General features: G+C 42.4%; 1 protein-coding gene across 2 annotated transcripts in view; it reads left to right on the top strand.

Annotated features, from left to right (window-relative positions):
- LOC118369031 (gamma-2-syntrophin) overlaps positions 1-19693 on the top strand; it is a 110051-nt gene that overhangs the window by 58398 nt on the left and 31960 nt on the right. For both annotated transcript variants that reach the window (XM_052496345.1, XM_052496346.1), the window contains 5 exons: positions 3066-3195; positions 4421-4459; positions 10751-10867; positions 11294-11365; positions 11590-11799. In XM_052496345.1, coding sequence (XP_052352305.1) covers positions 3066-3195; positions 4421-4459; positions 10751-10867; positions 11294-11365; positions 11590-11799 — 568 coding nt within the window. The remainder of the gene's footprint in view (positions 1-3065; positions 3196-4420; positions 4460-10750; positions 10868-11293; positions 11366-11589; positions 11800-19693) is intronic.

The following is a 19693-nucleotide window of genomic DNA, read 5'->3' on the forward strand; positions in this document are numbered from 1 at the left end:
CTCCTCATGTTTCTCAACATCCCCTACAGAACATTCTCCTCGTGTTTCTCTTCTCAACATCCCCCTACAGAACATTCTCCTCATGTTTCTCAACATCCCCTACAGAACATTCTCCTCATGTTTCTCAACATCCCCTACAGAACATTCTCCTCATATTTCTCTTCTCAACATCCCCTACAGAACATTCTCCTCATGTTTCTCAATATCCCGAACAGAACATATTCACTGCTGGACTTCATCCCAGCCTATGGAGAGTTTGCTTAACATTTTACGCTTTTCAAGATCTGTGTGATAAATGTGATTGCCTAACCATCAGAGAATAGCTGTTTTGATGTCATCGTCATGTTCAATGCTATTTTTGTTTAATACTATTGACAGTTGTTTCTAAGTCTAATTGATCTGGAGTGTTTTTCAAATGCACAAAAATGAAATGGCAAAAAGCATCACCTTAAATATAAGTGATGAAAGGAATTCCATACATGTGTACGCCATTTTACCGTGACAGTGTCCTTATCGGTGACATGCAACAAATGATGATGTACTTTGAAACCGAGCTGTAATTTGCAGCCGTCTGATGTTCTGTTTTTGAGCTTTGCTCCTGAAGTCATTTGGGTGTGCTGTAGCCATTACATATGCTCCTGAAGTCATTTGGGTGTGCTGTAGCCATTACATATGCTCCTGAAGTCATTTGGGTGTGCTGTAGCCATTACATATGCTCCTGAAGTCATTTGGGTGTGCTGTGGCCATTACATATGCTCCTGAAGTCATTTGGGTGCTGTGGCCATTACATATGCTCCTGAAGTCATTTGGGTGCTGTAGCCATTACATATGCTCCTGAAGTCATTTGGGTGCTGTAGCCATTACATATGCTCCTGAAGTCATTTGGGTGCTGTGGCCATTACATATGCTCCTGAAGTCATTTGGGTGCTGTGGCTATTACATATGCTCCTGAAGTCATTTGGGTGTGCTGTGGCCATTACATATGCTCCTGAAGTCATTTGGGTGTGCTGTGGCTATTACATATGCTCCTGAAGTCATTTGGGTGTGCTGTGGCTATTACATATGCTCCTGAAGTCATTTGGGTGTGCTGTGGCTATTACATATGCTCCTGAAGTCATTTGGGTGTGCTGTGGCCATTACATATGCTCCTGAAGTCATTTGGGTGTGCTGTGGCCATTACATATGCTCCTGAAGTCATTTGGGTGTGCTGTGGCTATTACATATGCTCCTGAAGTCATTTGGGTGCTGTGGCCATTACATATGCTCCTGAAGTCATTTGGGTGCTGTGGCCATTACATATGCTCCTGAAGTCATGTGGGTGTGCTGTAGCCATTACATATGCTCCTGAAGTCATTTGGGTGTGCTGTAGCCATTACATATGCTCCTGAAGTCATTTGGGTGCTGTAGCCATTACATATGCTCCTGAAGTCATTTGGGTGCTGTAGCCATTACATATGCTCCTGAAGTCATTTGGGTGCTGTAGCCATTACATATGCTCCTGAAGTCATTTGGGTGCTGTGGCCATTACATATGCTCCTGAAGTCATTTGGGTGCTGTAGCCATTACATATGCTCCTGAAGTCATTTGGGTGTGCTGTGGCTATTACATATGCTCCTGAAGTCATTTGGGTGTGCTGTGGCTATTACATATGCTCCTGAAGTCATTTGGGTGCTGTAGCCATTACATATGCTCCTGAAGTCATTTGGGTGTGCTGTGGCTATTACATATGCTCCTGAAGTCATTTGGGTGCTGTGGCTATTACATATGCTCCTGAAGTCATTTGGGTGTGCTGTAGCCATTACATATGCTCCTGAAGTCATTTGGGTGCTGTAGCCATTACATATGCTCCTGAAGTCATTTGGGTGCTGTAGCCATTACATATGCTCCTGAAGTCATTTGGGTGCTGTAGCCATTACATATGCTCCTGAAGTCATTTGGGTGCTGTAGCCATTACATATGCTCCTGAAGTCATTTGGGTGCTGTAGCCATTACATATGCTCCTGAAGTCATTTGGGTGCTGTAGCCATTACATATGCTCCTGAAGTCATTTGGGTGTGCTGTAGCCATTACATATGCTCCTGAAGTCATTTGGGTGCTGTAGCCATTACATATGCTCCTGAAGTCATTTGGGTGTGCTGTGGCCATTACATATGCTCCTGAAGTCATTTGGGTGCTGTAGCCATTACATATGCTCCTGAAGTCATTTGGGTGTGCTGTAGCCATTACATATGCTCCTGAAGTCATTTGGGTGCTGTAGCCATTACATATGCTCCTGAAGTCATTTGGGTGTGCTGTGGCCATTACATATGCTCCTGAAGTCATTTGGGTGTGCTGTGGCCATTACATATGCTCCTGAAGTCATTTGGGTGTGCTGTAGCCATTACATATGCTCCTGAAGTCATTTGGGTGTGCTGTAGCCATTACATATGCTCCTGAAGTCATTTGGGTGTGCTGTAGCTATTACATATGCTCCTGAAGTCATTTGGGTGCTGTGGCTATTACATATGCTCCTGAAGTCATTTGGGTGCTGTGGCCATTACATATGCTCCTGAAGTCATTTGGGTGTGCTGTGGCTATTACATATGCTCATGAAGTCATTTGGGTGTGCTGTGGCTGTTACATATGCTCCTGAAGTCATTTGGGTGCTGTAGCTATTACATATGCTCCTGAAGTCATTTGGGTGTGCTGTGGCTATTACATATGCAATCAAATATCTCAGACTTAAGTCCTTTTTTTTTCTCTATACTTTTCTTTCTCTAGAAAAATGTGGAGTGCATTGTAAATATCAGTCAAAATAAAGGCTATAACGCTACAGAATGTGGAATCTGTTTAAGAGTGTATAAATACATGTTCAGGGCATCAGTGTATTTCCTTAATTCTCTATATTAGTTGCTATGGTTATCGAATACAGGTGAACTGTAATGTTAATTTGCATCGTAACACACTGCCTGTCCTCACTTCAGTGAAAGAAACAGCTTGGTTTAAAGGTTTTCCACTCTGACCATTCTAGTTTTAACTGTACAGCACTGTACATCTCTAACCTGAACGTTCATACCCCCCTCCAGGTCGAACAGCTTTGAAGTCTGCGCCTTAGATGGAACGAGCATCAATATTCTACAATTTTGCACTGCAGCAGAAAGTATTGACTGGCTTCAAGCAATATCAACCAATATCAGTGATTTGACACTGGAGAATGTAAGTCTACAGTATGACCAGGTAAAAATGTATTTTAATTTTTTTTTTTTTATCCAAATACTGATTGTATGGAAAGGATCCAGATTGTGATTTGCCAAAGGGCCAAAGCACAAGTAACTCAACAGAAGATGTGTGCTAAAATCCCAGGGGTTTTCACATTTTTGAATTCTATTCTCATTAGAATATGATACCTATTATTAATGTCCTCTCCTTCTCTTCTAGAAAATAGGTATTCATGGGCATAATGAATTACTGCCTTGTAGTAATCCATCATTAATACTCTCATGTGATCGCTAGTGTTTAGCGATCTCATTTCCATTATTCCCTGTTGATTAGTACACTGATGATCTATCACTATGTGTCGCTGAGGATCCAGAAAGGCTGCTCTGAGCTACACAACTACACAGCTGCTCTTTTTTTTTTGTTAAGTAGGATTCAGTCAGTCGTGCGTCACCTGATTATGGATGAGTAGTCGGATAGCGAAACGTTCATTCAGCATGTAATTGTGAGAGGAGCTGGTGAAGCAGAACTCTTGACTTTTATTGTGGTGACCAACAACCTAGAAATAGACTGTGACATCCTAATGGGTCCTGGCATGTTCATCAACAGAGAATGACTTGATATGATACTGCAGCTGACTTGCAGCTTGCTTATTAGAACATTAGTTGTTGTTGATTTGACCTTTATAAGAGCTAGTCTGATCATGCCACAGTAGCAGTAAAGTATAAGAGCTGGTCTGACCATGCCACAGTAGCAGTAAAGTATAAGAGCTGGTCTGACCATGCCACAGTAGCAGTAAAGTATAAGAGCTGGTCTGACCATGCCACAGTAGCAGTATAGTATAAGAGCTGGTCTGACCATGCCACAGTAGCAGTAAAGTATAAGAGCTAGTCTGACCATGCCACAGTAGCAGTAAAGTATAAGAGCTGGTCTGACCATGCCACAGTAGCAGTAAAGTATAAGAGCTAGTCTGACCATGCCACAGTAGCAGTAAAGTATAAGAGCTGGTCTGACCATGCCACAGTAGCAGTAAAGTATAAGAGCTGGTCTGACCACGCCACAGTAGCAGCATGGGATTTGTTATAAAGTTATAAAGTTATGTGTGGTTTCATTGCATCCAATGTCAGTGTCCACAGTAAGGTAACACAAGGAGTGCCCCTGTGGATTTGCCAGCTCTAACGCAGTTCCACTTAAAATTGCAATCCCTTGTTTTCTCCTCTAACAGATGAAAATGATTAACAGATATTGCTCTCCGGATGATCAGGTATGTCCTCACCCCATGAGCTATAAGTATCTTCGTCTATAGCTATCTTCATCTATCGCTATTTATAGCTATCTTCATCTACAGCTATCTTCATCTATAGCTATCTTCATCTACAGCTATCTATAGCTATCTTCATTTATAGCTAGCTATCTTTATTTATAGCTATCTATAGCTATCTGTAGCTATCTTCATCTATAGCTATCTTCATCTATAGCTATCTTCATCTATAGCTATCTTCATCTATAGCTATTTTCATCTATAGCTATCTTCATCTATAGCTATCTTTAACTATAACTATTGTCATCTATAGCTATCTTCATCTATAGCTATCTTCATCTATAGCTATCTTCATCTATAGCTATCTTCGTCTATAGCTATCTTCATCTATCGCTATTTATAGCTATCTTCATCTACAGCTATCTTCATCTATAGCTATCTTCATCTACAGCTATCTATAGCTATCTTCATTTATAGCTAGCTATCTTTATTTATAGCTATCTATAGCTATCTGTAGCTATCTTCATCTATAGCTATCTTCATCTATAGCTATCTTCATCTATAGCTATCTTCATCTATAGCTATTTTCATCTATAGCTATCTTCATCTATAGCTATCTTCATCTATAGCTATCTTCATCTATAGCTATCTTCATCTATAGCTATCTTCATCTATAGCTATCTTCATCTATAGCTATCTTCATCTATAGCTATTTTCATCCATAGCTATCTTCATCTATAGCTATCTTCATCTATAGCTATCTTCATCTATAGCTATCTTCATCTATAGCTATCTTTAACTATAACTATTGTCATAGTCAAAATCAAAAGTAACAGTCAGTTTCTGGTGTGGCCACCAGCTGCATTAAATACTGCAGTGCATCTCTTCCTCATGGACTGCACCAGCTTTGACAGTTCTTGCTGTGAGATGTTACCCCACTCGTCCACGAAGGCACCTGCAAGTTCCCTGACATTTCTGGGGGGGAATGGCCCTAGCCGTCACCCTCCGATCCAACAGGTCCCAGACGTGCTCAATCAAATCAAATCAAATGTATTTATATAGCCCTTCGTAAATCATATAATATCTTAAAGTGCTGTACAGAAACCCAGCCTAAAACCCCAAACAGCAAGCAATGCAGGTGTAGAAGCATGGTGGCAAGGAAAAACTCCCTAGAAAGGCCAAAACCTAGGAAGAAACCTAGAGAGGAACCAGGCTATGAGGGGTGGCCAGTCCTCTTCTGGCTGTGCCGGGTGGAGATTATAACAGAACATGGCCAAGATGTTCAAATGTTCATAAATGACCAGCATGGTCCAATAATAATAATCACAGTAGTTATCGAGGGTGCAGCATGTCAGCACCTCAGGAGTAAATGTCAGTTGGCTTTTCATAGCTGATCATTAAGAGTATCTCTACCGCTCCTGCTGTCTTTAGAGAGTTGAAAACAGCAGGTCTGGGACAGGTAGCACGTCCGGTGAACAGGTCAGGGTTCCGTAGCCGCAGGCAGAACAGTTGAAACTGGAGCAGCAGCACGGCCAGGTGGACTGGGGACGGCAAGGAGTCATCATGCCAGGAAGTCCTGAGGCATGGTCCTAGGGCTCAGGTCCTCCGAGAGAGAGAAAGAAAGAAAGAAAGAGAAAAAGAGAGAGTATACTTCATTTCCCACAGGACACCGGATAAGACAGGAGAAGTACTCCAGATATAACAGACTGACCCTAGCCCCCGACATTTAAAAACTACTGCAGCATAAATTCTGGAGGCTGAGACTGGAGGGGTCAGGAGACACTAGTACTGTGGAATAGAGTTCCATGTAGTCATGGCTCTATGTAGTACTGTGGAATAGAGTTCCATGTAGTCATGGTTCTATGTAGTACTGTGGAATAGAGTTCCATGTTGTCATGGCTCTATGTAGTAGTGTGGAATAGAGTTCCATGTAGTCATGGCTCTATGTAGTACTGTGGAATAGAGTTCCATGTAGTCATGGCTCTATGTAGTACTGTGGAATAGAGTTCCATTTAGGCATGGTTCTATGTAGTACTGTGGAATAGAGCTCCATGTAGTCATGGCTCTATGTAGTACTGTGGAATAGAGTTCCATGTAGTCATGGCTCTATGTAGTACTGTGGAATAGAGCTCCATGTAGTCATGGTTCTATGTAGTACTGTGGAATAGAGTTCCATGTAGTCATGGTTCTATGTAGTACTGAGGGGATTGAGACCCGAGCTCTTCGCTGGCCAAGGCAGAACACTGACATTCCTGTCTTGCAGGAAATCACGCACAGAACGAGCAGTATGGCTGGTGGCATTGTCATAGTGGAGGGTCATGTCTCACAGCTATCCATCTTCTTCCTCTTGGATTAGTCTCACATCTATCCATCTTCTTCCTCTTGGATTAGTCTCACATCTATCCATCTTCTTCCTCTTGGATCAGTATCACAGCTATCCATCTTCTTCCTCTTGGATCAGTCTCACAGCTATCCATCTTCTTCCTCTTGGATCAGTCTCACATCTATCCATCTTCTTCCTCTTGGATCAGTATCACAGCTATCCATCTTCTTCCTCTTGATCAGTATCAGCTATCCATCTTCTTCCTCAGTCTCACATCTATCCATCTTCTTCCTCTTGGATCAGTATCACAGCTATCCATCTTCTTCCTCTTGGATCAGTCTCACAGCTATCCATCTTCTTCCTCTTGGATCAGTATCACAGCTATCCATCTTCTTCCTCTTGGCTATCAGTATCACAGCTATCCATCTTCTTCCTCTTGTATCACAGATCCAGTCTCACAGCTATCCATCTTCTTCCTCTTGGATCAGTATCACAGCTATCCATCTTCTTCCTCTTGGATCAGTCTCACAGCTATCCATCTTCTTCCTCTTGTCTCACAGCTATCCAGTATCACAGCTATCCATCTTCTTCCTCTTGATCATCTTCTCTTGGATCACAGCTATCCAGATCAGTATCACAGCTATCCATCTATCCATCTTCTTCCTCTTGGATCAGTATCACAGCTATCCATCTTCTTCCTCTTGGATCAGTCTCACAGCTATCCATCTTCTTCCTCTTGGATCAGTCTCACAGCTATCCATCTTCTTCCTCTTGCATTAGTCTCACAGCTATCCATCTTCTTCCTCTTGGATCAGTATCACAGCTATCCATCTTCTTCCTCTTGGATCAGTATCACAGCTATCCATCTTCTTCCTCTTGGATCAGTCTCACAGCTATCCATCTTCTTCCTCTTGGATCAGTCTCACAGCTATCCATCTTCTTCCTCTTGCATTAGTCTCACAGCTATCCATCTTCTTCCTCTTGGATCAGTATCACAGCTATCCATCTTCTTCCTCCTTCCATGTAGTCATGGTTCTATGTAGTACTGTGGAATAGAGCTCCATGTAGTCATGGCTCTATGTAGTACTGTGGAATAGAGTTCCATGTAGTCATGGTTCTATGTAGTACTGTGGAATAGAGCTCCATGTAGTCATGGCTCTATGTAGTACTGTGGAATAGAGTTCCATGTAGTCATGGCTCTATGTAGTACTGTGGAATAGAGCTCCATGTAGTCATGGTTCTATGTAGTACTGTGGAATAGAGTTCCATGTAGTCGTGGTTCTATGTAGTACTGAGGGGATTGAGACCCAAGCTCTTCGCTGGCCAAGGCAGAACACTGACATTCCTGTCTTGCAGGAAATCACGCACAGAACGAGCAGTATGGCTGGTGGCATTGTCATAGTGGAGGGTCATGTCAGGATGAGCCTGCAGGAAGGATAACACATGAGGCAGGAGGATGACTTCCCTGTAATGCACAGTGTTGAGATTGCCTGCAATGACAACAAGCTCAGTCCAATGATGCTGTGACACACCACCCCAGACCATGACTGACCCTCCACCTCCAAATCGATCCCGCTCCAGAGTACAGGCCTCGGTGTAACACTCATTCCTTCGATGATAAATACGAATCCGACCATCACCCCTGATGAGACAAAACCGCGACTCGTCAGTGAAGAGCACTTTTTGCCAGTCCTGTCTGATCAAGTGATGGTGGGTTTGTGCCATAGTCGACGTTGTTGCCGGAGATGTCTGGTGAGGACCTGCCTTACAACAGACCTACAAGCCCTCAGTCCAGCCTCTCTCAGCCTATTGCGGACAGTCTGAGCACTGATGGAGGGATTGTGCGTTCCTGTTGTAACTCGGGAAGATGTTGTTGCCATCCTGTACCTGTCCCGCGGTGTTATGTTGGGATGTACTGATCCTGTGCAGGTGTTGTTACATGTGGTCTGCCACTGCGAGGATGATCAGCTGTCCGTCATGTCTCCCTGTAGCGCTGTCTTAGCCGTCTCACAGTACAGACATTGCAATTTATTGCCCTGGCCACGTCTGCAGTCCTCATGCCACCTTGCAGCATGCCTGAGGCACGTTCACGCAGATGAGCAGGGACCCTGGGCATCTTTCTTTTGGGTTTTTTCAGAGTCAATAGAAAGGCCTCTTTAGTGTCCTACGTTTTCATAACTGTGACCTTAATTGCCTACCATCTGTAAGCTGTTAGTGTCTTAACGACGGTTCCACAGGTGCATGTTCATTAATTGTTTATGGGTCTTTGAACAAGCATGGGAAACAGTGTTTAAACCCTTTACAATGAAGATCTGTGAAGTTATTGGGATTTTAACAACTGATCTTTGAAATACAGGATCCTGAAAAAGGGATGTTTCTTTTTTTGCTGAGTTTCTAACTCTCTTTAACTATAGCTACAGTTGAAGTTGGAAGTTTACAGACATCTTAGCCAAATACATTTAAACTCTGTTTTTCACAATTCCTGACATTTAATCCTAGTAAAAATTCCCTTTCTTAGGTCAGTTATGATCACCACTTCATTTTAAGAATGTGAAATGTCAGAATAATAGTATAGAGAATGATTTATTTCAGCTTTTATTTCTTTCATCACATTCCCAGTGGGTCAGAAGTTTACATACACTCAATTAGTATTTGGTAGCAATTGCCTTTAAATTGTTTAACTTGGGTCAAATGTTACGGGTAGCCTTCCACAAGCTTCCCACAAGAAGCTGGGTGAATTTAGGCCCATTCCTCCTGACAGAGCTGGTGTAACTGAGTCAGTTTTGTAGGCCTCCTTGCTCGCACACGTTTTTCAGTTCTGCCCACAAATGTTCTATTGGATTGAGGTCAGGGCTTTGTGATGGCCACTCCAATACCTTTACTTTGTTGTCCTTAAGCTATTTTGCCACAACTTTAGAAGTATGCTTGGGGTCATTGTCCATTTGGAAGACCCCGCGACCAAGCTTTAACTTCCTGACTGATGCCTTGAGATGTTGCTTCAATATATCCACATAATTTTCCTGTCTCATGATGTCATCTATTTTGTGAAGTGCACCAGTCCCTCCTGCAGAAAAGCACCCCAACAACATGATACTGCCACCCCCTTTGCTTCACAGTTGGGATGGTGTTCTTTGGCTTGCAAGCCTCCCCCATTTTCCTCCAAACATAAGGATGGTCATTATGTCCAAACAGTTATATTTTTGTCTCATCAGACCAGAGGACATTTCTCCAAAAAGTTTGATCTTTGTCCCCATGTGAAGTTGCAAACCGTAGTCTGGCTTTTTATGGCGGTTAATGAGCAGTGGCTTCTTCCTTGCTGAGCGGCCTTTCAGGTTATGTCGATGTAACACTCGTTTTACTGTGGATATAGATACTTTTGTACCAGTTTCCTCCAGCATCATCACAAGGCCCTTTGTTGTTGTTCTGGGATTGATTTGCACTTTTCGCACCAAAGTACGTTCATCTCTAGGAGACAGAACGCGTCTCCTTCCTGAGCAGTATGATGGCTATGTGGTCCCATGGTGTTTATACTTGGGTACTATTGTTTTTAATGATGTCAATTAGCCTATCAGAAGCTTCTAAAGCCATGACATCACTTTCTGGAATTTTCCAAGCTGTTTAAAGGCACACTCAACTTAGTGAATGTAAACTTCTGACCCACTGGAATTGTGATACAGTGCATTATAAGTGAAATAATCTTTCTGTAAACAATTGTTGGGAAAATGACTTGTGTCATGCACAAAGTAGATGTCCTAACCGACTTGCCAAAAACTATAGTTTGTTAACAAGACATTTGTGGAGTGGTTGAAACACGTGTTTTAATGTCTCCAACCTGGGTGTATGTAAACTTCTGACTTCAACTGTATCTTTAATAAAGACAGATCCACTCATAGCATATTGGTTCATTAAAAATAACAACAACAAAAAATGCAACCGAATGGATTTTCATCCCTTGAACCTTGCCTCTGCAGATTGTCCACATGGGTTGGGTGTGTGGAAACCCGCATCCTGATGATGCTGGTCCATCGAGTACCTTCAAGTTCCTGGCATTGAGAGGCCCTTGGCTCTACATCTTCAGGAGTCCTCCTGTACGAACCTCTCATCGATGTCCTCTTCATCCATTAACTGTTCAGGAGTCCAAGGATTTACACGTTCAGCTTTTATTCCACCATGATAGTATATTAAATGTTCCTGTAGCCGGGAACATGTTGGTGGGCTACAGTTCAGGTTATTCTGGATCAATTACATCGTCTATTTCTGAAATGAGTTTTGACCCCGAACCACCGACAAAACAAATCATGGGTATTGAAACCATGTAATTGTCTTCCCGAGGTCAGGTTATTTGATTGGGTCAGATGGGTTAATGTAGAGCTTCCAAATGATGTTTGTCAAGCACACTATGTGTTGGTTCATTTACTGTGGTTCAAAGTGTCTTAAATCCTCACTGTAAGACATTACATTGATGAGAAGATAAAGGCTTATAATATACACTCACTTTTGCCCCCCCATCTCAGGTTAGTGCAACTGACTGGGGACAAGCTGAAACCCTCTATATCCTTTATGAGGTGCTGTTCAAGGTTCACAAGGTACTTTCAAAATTCACATGCAGAATAAGATACTAGGATCGACTGTCACCGTAGTTTGAATGATGTGCCTGCTACTCTAAATTTTGCGTGGATCATGTATTGATGTAGATCTGCACCAACATGACAGTTACTCATATAGAAAGAAGGCTGTTCATATCAAGTTGAAATATGGTTCCCAGTGAATAGAACTGATGATTATGATTATGTTGGATGTGGTGTTGTAGCTGTGGATGGCAGAGGACTGTTGGATCCAGGCCAAGTTCTACCTTGGCCTCCAGCAGGATGAGGAGCTGCAGGACGGAGAGCCTTTCTGTTTCAGTATCCTGGTCGGCCACGGCCAGAGTCACACCTTCAGTGTGGAGATGACCTCTGACCTCGCCGTGTGGGAGAAGTCCTTCCAAAGAGCCGTCTTCATGGAGGTGCAGAGAGTCGGGGTAAGTGGAAAACAGCAAAGTGGTTTGTTTGGAAATGATGTGATGCTTAGGGGGTTCTTAGAAGTAGTGCTGAGATATGACTGACATTTTGCTCATTTTGAACTGGGCCACATTCCCCAGAGAGCCTTCAAAGTGTTATCACACATTGAAAAATGTTAACTGCAGCCGAAATACAGTGCCAACCCAGTGGGAACACCACATCATTCCAGAGTGGATTACTGGGTAATAATAGGTTGAGTCATTGATCAATGAGAAATAATTCAAGTTAAAGAACGGGACTAAATCAACTCAAACTTTAAATGAACTTTCACGGAAAGTTTGAGTTGATTTGTTCCTATTCTTTATCTTCAATTGATGGTTGAGGTGGAGATGTGAATCCAGCATATCAATTATTAATTTAAATGAAATGTGAGTGATATGGTATGTGAGTGATATGGTGTTGTGAGTGATATGGTATGTGAGTGATATGGTATGTGAGTGATATGGTGTTGTGAGTGATATGGTGTTGTGAGTGATATGGTATGTGAGTGATATGGTATGTGAGTGATATGGTGTTGTGGTGATATGGTGTTGTGAGTGATATGGTATGTGAGTGATATGGTATTGTGAGTGATATGGTGTTGTGAGTGATATGGTATGTGAGTGATATGGTATTGTGAGTGATATGGTATTGTGAGTGATATGGTATTGTGAGTGATATGGTATGTGAGTGATATGGTGTTGTGAGTGATATGGTATGTGAGTGATATGGTATGTGAGTGATATGGTGTTGTGAGTGATATGGTGTTGTGAGTGATATGGTGTTGTGAGTGATATGATGTTGTGAGTGATATGGTATGTGAGTGATACGGTATGTGAGTGATATGGTATGTGAGTGATATGGTATGTGAGTGATATGGTATGTGAGTGATATGGTGTTGTGAGTGATATGGTGTTGTGAGTGATATGGTGTTGTGAGTCATATGGTATGTGAGTGATATGGTATGTGAGTGATATGGTGTTGTGAGTGATATGGTGTTGTGAGTGATATGGTGTTGTGAGTCATATGGTATGTGAGTGATATGGTATGTGGTATGGTCACATTTCTTTTGCTCTTTGTTAAACCTACCCTGTGGAATGACTTTGACAGGAAGAGTGAATCTATTTTGTTTTGTTTTTCCGGTGTAGATTATTGCTCAACAATCATTCTCACGATAGCACATTGGTAAGAGCCAGGGACAAGTATCATAGCTGAGCAGGGCTTGATTAAAATCCTGAATAGAAGACCAAAGGGCATCTGTAGATACATTCAATTGTCCAGTAGGAGGTGCTTCCCAGTCTATTGTTTTATTCCTCTTCTTCTTCTGAACGTGGATATACTGTAACGTTGAAGACAAGACATTGTTTTAAAGGCTGTTTTAATTCAACATATTTTATACAAAGTTTTTATACCAAGTTTGTCTATGTTGAAATTTGGTTACCATGATGACATTATCCCGTGGTTGAAATTTCACCCTAAAAAAAAAAACAGTTTACTTTTTTTTTTTTATCCAATTTATTTTCCATGTAGATTCCATGTCATAATATGTCGCCAAATGACGTTGAAACAACGTTGATTCAACCAGTTTGTGCCTGCTGGGAATATATTCAACTCAGCAATGCATTCATTTTTATAATCTGTTCCTTTTAGTGGATTATTCAAGAGAAGTACTCAGAGTTCACGTGACAAAGCTTTGCAAAAAACAAAAATGTATGTCATTATGAGGAAGAACATACTTAATGCATTTTTGGGGGATGCGGGGGACGATACAACCGTTAGGCTATGTGATTGTTTTTTATGGAAACTTTAATTTGTCCAAGTAGGTAACATTTCCAAGATACAAAGTGGATTTTAATTACTGATCCAGGGCTGCTTTTAATTTCTCCGACAAGGAAATCAATTGCGCAGAGAATTAGAAGACGGCAGTTTCTTTTCACGGTTTGTTCTTTTTTAAAACGTTAGTGTTAGTTTAATAAAATGTAGCTTAAAGGGATCGAAAGAATTAGTCCTCACCTCATTGAACCATTAAATTGCCTGTTACCGTGGTGATGAGCTCTGTTACAGTAAGGTCTGCAACAATATGGTGATGAGCTCTGTTACCGTAAGGTCTGCAACAATATGGTGATGAGCTCTGTTACAGTAAGGTCTGCAACATGATGGTGATGAGCTCTGTTACAGTAAGGTCTGCAACAATATGGTGATGAGCTCTGTTACAGTAAGGTCTGCAACATGATGGTGATGAGCTCTGTTACAGTAAGGTCTACAACAATATGGTGATGAGCTCTGTTACAGTAAGGTCTGCAACAATATGGTGATGAGCTCTGTTACAGTAAGGTCTGCAACAATATGGTGATGAGCTCTGTTACAGTAAGGTCTGCAACAATATGGTGATGAGCTCTGTTACAGTAAGGTCTGCAACAATATGGTGATGAGCTCTGTTACAGTAAGGTCTGCAACAATATGGTGATGAGCTCTGTTACAGTAAGGTCTACAACAATATGGTGATGAGCTCTGTTACCGTAAGGTCTGCAACATGATGGTGATGAGCTCTGTTACAGTAAGGTCTGCAACAATATGGTGATGAGCTCTGTTACAGTAAGGTCTACAACAATATGGTGATGAGCTCTGTTACAGTAAGGTCTGCAACAATATGGTGATGAGCTCTGTTACAGTAAGGTCTGCAACATGATGGTGATGAGCTCTGTTACAGTAAGGTCTGCAACAATATGGTGATGAGCTCTGTTACAGTAAGGTCTACAACAATATGGTGATGAGCTCTGTTACAGTAAGGTCTGCAACAATATGGTGATGAGCTCTGTTACAGTAAGGTCTGCAACATGATGGTGATGAGCTCTGTTACAGTAAGGTCTACAACAATATGGTGATGAGCTCTGTTACAGTAAGGTCTGCAACATGATGGTGATGAGCTCTGTTACAGTAAGGTCTGCAACATGATGGTGATGAGCTCTGTTACCGTAAGGTCTGCAACATGATGGTGATGAGCTCTGTTACAGTAAGGTCTGCAACAATATGGTGATGAGCTCTGTTACCGTAAGGTCTACAACAATATGGTGATGAGCTCTGTTACAGTAAGGTCTGCAACAATATGGTGATGAGCTCTGTTACAGTAAGGTCTGCAACAATATGGTGATGAGCTCTGTTACGGTAAGGTCTGCAACAATATGGTGATGAGCTCTGTTACCGTAAGGTCTGCAACAATATGGTGATGAGCTCTGTTACAGTAAGGTCTGCAACAATATGGTGATGAGCTCTGTTACAGTAAGGTCTGCAACATGATGGTGATGAGCTCTGTTACAGTAAGGTCTACAACAATATGGTGATGAGCTCTGTTACAGTAAGGTCTGCAACATGATGGTGATGAGCTCTGTTACAGTAAGGTCTGCAACATTATGGTGATGAGCTCTGTTACAGTAAGGTCTGCAACATGATGGTGATGAGCTCTGTTACAGTAAGGTCTACAACAATATGGTGATGAGCTCTGTTACAGTAAGGTGATGAGCTCTGTTACGGTAAGGTCTGCAACATGATGGTGATGAGCTCTGTTACAGTAAGGTGATGAGCTCTGTTACGGTAAGGTCTGCAACATGATGGTGATGAGCTCTGTTACCGTAAGGTCTGCAACAATATGGTGATGAGCTCTGTTACAGTAAGGTCTGCAACATGATGGTGATGAGCTCTGTTACCGTAAGGTCTGCAACATGATGGTGATGAGCTCTGTTACAGTAAGGTCTACAACAATATGGTGATGAGCTCTGTTACCGTAAGGTCTGCAACATTATGGTGATGAGCTCTGTTACCGTAAGGTCTGCAACATTATGGTGATGAGCTCTGTTACAGTAAGGTCTGCAACATTATGGTGATGAGCTCTGTTACCGTAAGGTCTGCAACAATATGGTGATGAGCTCTGTTACAGTAAGGTCTACAACAATGTGGTGATGAGCTCTGTTACAGTAAGGTCTGCAACATGATGGTGATGAGCTCTGTTACCGTAAGGTCTGCAACAATATGGTGATGAGCTCTGTTACAGTAAGGTCTACAACAATATGGTGATGAGCTCTGTTACAGTAAGGTCTGCAACATGATGGTGATGAGCTCTGTTACAGTAAGGTCTACAACAATGTGGTGATGAGCTCTGTTACAGTAAGGTCTGCAACAATATGGTGATGAGCTCTGTTACAGTAAGGTCTACAACAATATGGTGATGAGCTCTGTTACAGTAAGGTCTGCAACAATATGGTGATGAGCTCTGTTACAGTAAGGTCTGCAACAATATGGTGATGAGCTCTGTTACAGTAAGGTCTGCAACATGATGGTGATGAGCTCTGTTACCGTAAGGTCTGCAACATGATGGTGATGAGCTCTGTTACAGTAAGGTCTGCAACAATATGGTGATGAGCTCTGTTACAGTAAGGTCTACAACATGATGGTGATGAGCTCTGTTACAGTAAGGTCTGCAACATGATGGTGATGAGCTCTGTTACCGTAAGGTCTGCAACATGATGGTGATGAGCTCTGTTACAGTAAGGTCTGCAACATGATGGTGATGAGCTCTGTTACAGTAAGGTCTGCAACATGATGGTGATGAGCTCTGTTACAGTAAGGTCTGCAACAATATGGTGATGAGCTCTGTTACCGTAAGGTCTGCAACAATATGGTGATGAGCTCTGTTACCGTAAGGTCTGCAACATGATGGTGATGAGCTCTGTTACGGTAAGGTCTGCAACATGATGGTGATGAGCTCTGTTACGTTAAGGTCTGCAACAATGTGGTGATGAGCTCTGTTACCGTAAGGTCTGCAACAATATGGTGATGAGCTCTGTTACCGTAAGGTCTACAACAATGTGGTGATGAGCTCTGTTACAGTAAGGTCTGCAACATGATGGTGATGAGATCTGTTACGGTAAGGTCTGCAACAATGTGGTGATGAGCTCTGTTACCGTAAGGTCTGCAACAATATGGTGATGAGCTCTGTTACAGTAAGGTCTGCAACATGATGGTGATGAGCTCTGTTACGGTAAGGTCTCTGCAACAATGTGGTGATGAGCTCTGTTACAGTAAGGTCTGCAACAATATGGTGATGAGCTCTGTTACCGTAAGGTCTGCAACAATATGGTGATGAGCTCTGTTACCGTAAGGTCTACAACAATGTGGTGATGAGCTCTGTTACAGTAAGGTCTGCAACATGATGGTGATGAGATCTGTTACGGTAAGGTCTGCAACAATGTGGTGATGAGCTCTGTTACCGTAAGGTCTGCAACAATATGGTGATGAGCTCTGTTACCGTAAGGTCTGCAACATGATGGTGATGAGCTCTGTTACGGTAAGGTCTGCAACAATGTGGTGATGAGCTCTGTTACCGTAAGGTCTGCAACAATGTGGTGATGAGCTCTGTTACCGTAAGGTCTGCAACATGATGGTGATGAGCTCTGTTACAGTAAGGTCTGCAACAATGTGGTGATGAGCTCTGTTACCGTAAGGTCTACAACATGATGGTGATGAGCTCTGTTACAGTAAGGTCTGCAACAATATGGTGATGAGCTCTGTTACAGTAAGGTCTGCAACAATGTGGTGATGAGCTCTGTTACAGTAAGGTCTGCAACATGATGGTGATGAGCTCTGTTACCGTAAGGTCTACAACAATATGGTGATGAGCTCTGTTACAGTAAGGTCTGCAACATGATGGTGATGAGCTCTGTTACAGTAAGGTCTGCAACAATATGGTGATGAGCTCTGTTACAGTAAGGTCTGCAACAATATGGTGATGAGCTCTGTTACAGTAAGGTCTGCAACAATATGGTGATGAGCTCTGTTACAGTAAGGTCTGCAACAATATGGTGATGAGCTCTGTTACCGTAAGGTCTGCAACATGATGGTGATGAGCTCTGTTACAGTAAGGTCTGCAACAATATGGTGATGAGCTCTGTTACAGTAAGGTCTGCAACAATATGGTGATGAGCTCTGTTACGGTAAGGTCTGCAACAATATGGTGATGAGCTCTGTTACAGTAAGGTCTGCAACAATATGGTGATGAGCTCTGTTACAGTAAGGTCTGCAACAATATGGTGATGAGCTCTGTTACGGTAAGGTCTGCAACATGATGGTGATGAGCTCTGTTACAGTAAGGTCTGCAACAATATGGTGATGAGCTCTGTTACAGTAAGGTCTGCAACAATATGGTGATGAGCTCTGTTACCGTAAGGTCTGCAACAATATGGTGATGAGCTCTGTTACAGTAAGGTCTACAACAATATGGTGATGAGCTCTGTTACAGTAAGGTCTGCAACATGATGGTGATGAGATCTGTTACGGTAAGGTCTGCAACAATGTGGTGATGAGCTCTGTTACCGTAAGGTCTGCAACAATATGGTGATGAGCTCTGTTACCGTAAGGTCTACAACAATGTGGTGATGAGCTCTGTTACGGTAAGGTCTGCAACAATGTGGTGATGAGCTCTGTTACAGTAAGGTCTACAACATGATGGTGATGAGCTCTGTTACAGTAAGGTCTACAACATGATGGTGATGAGCTCTGTTACAGTAAGGTCTGCAACAATATGGTGATGAGCTCTGTTACAGTAAGGTCTGCAACAATATGGTGATGAGCTCTGTTACCGTAAGGTCTGCAACAATATGGTGATGAGCTCTGTTACAGTAAGGTCTGCAACAATATGGTGATGAGCTCTGTTACCGTAAGGTCTGCAACAATATGGTGATGAGCTCTGTTACCGTAAGGTCTGCAACATGATGGTGATGAGCTCTGTTACAGTAAGGTCTGCAACAATATGGTGATGAGCTCTGTTACAGTAAGGTCTGCAACAATATGGTGATGAGCTCTGTTACAGTAAGGTCTGCAACATGATGGTGATGAGCTCTGTTACCGTAAGGTCTGCAACATGATGGTGATGAGCTCTGTTACAGTAAGGTCTGCAACAATATGGTGATGAGCTCTGTTACAGTAAGGTCTGCAACAATATGGTGATGAGCTCTGTTACAGTAAGGTCTGCAACAATATGGTGATGAGCTCTGTTACCGTAAGGTCTGCAACAATATGGTGATGAGCTCTGTTACCGTAAGGTCTACAACAATGTGGTGATGAGCTCTGTTACAGTAAGGTCTGCAACAATATGGTGATGAGCTCTGTTACGGTAAGGTCTGCAACAATGTGGTGATGAGCTCTGTTACAGTAAGGTCTGCAACAATATGGTGATGAGCTCTGTTACAGTAAGGTCTGCAACATGATGGTGATGAGCTCTGTTACGGTAAGGTCTGCAACAATGTGGTGATGAGCTCTGTTACCGTAAGGTCTGCAACAATATGGTGATGAGCTCTGTTACCGTAAGGTCTGCAACAATGTGGTGATGAGCTCTGTTACGGTAAGGTCTGCAACAATGTGGTGATGAGCTCTGTTACAGTAAGGTCTGCAACATGATGGTGATGAGCTCTGTTACGTTAAGGTCTGCAACAATATGGTGATGAGCTCTGTTACAGTAAGGTCTACAACATGATGGTGATGAGCTCTGTTACAGTAAGGTCTGCAACATGATGGTGATGAGCTCTGTTACCGTAAGGTCTGCAACATGATGGTGATGAGCTCTGTTACAGTAAGGTCTGCAACATGATGGTGATGAGCTCTGTTACCGTAAGGTCTGCAACAATATGGTGATGAGCTCTGTTACAGTAAGGTCTGCAACATGATGGTGATGAGCTCTGTTACAGTAAGGTCTGCAACAATATGGTGATGAGCTCTGTTACAGTAAGGTCTGCAACATGATGGTGATGAGCTCTGTTACGGTAAGGTCTGCAACAATGTGGTGATGAGCTCTGTTACCGTAAGGTCTGCAACAATATGGTGATG

This window comes from Oncorhynchus keta, chromosome 35 (genome assembly GCF_023373465.1).
Source record: "Oncorhynchus keta strain PuntledgeMale-10-30-2019 chromosome 35, Oket_V2, whole genome shotgun sequence".
Taxonomy (NCBI): Eukaryota; Metazoa; Chordata; class Actinopteri; order Salmoniformes; family Salmonidae; genus Oncorhynchus; species Oncorhynchus keta.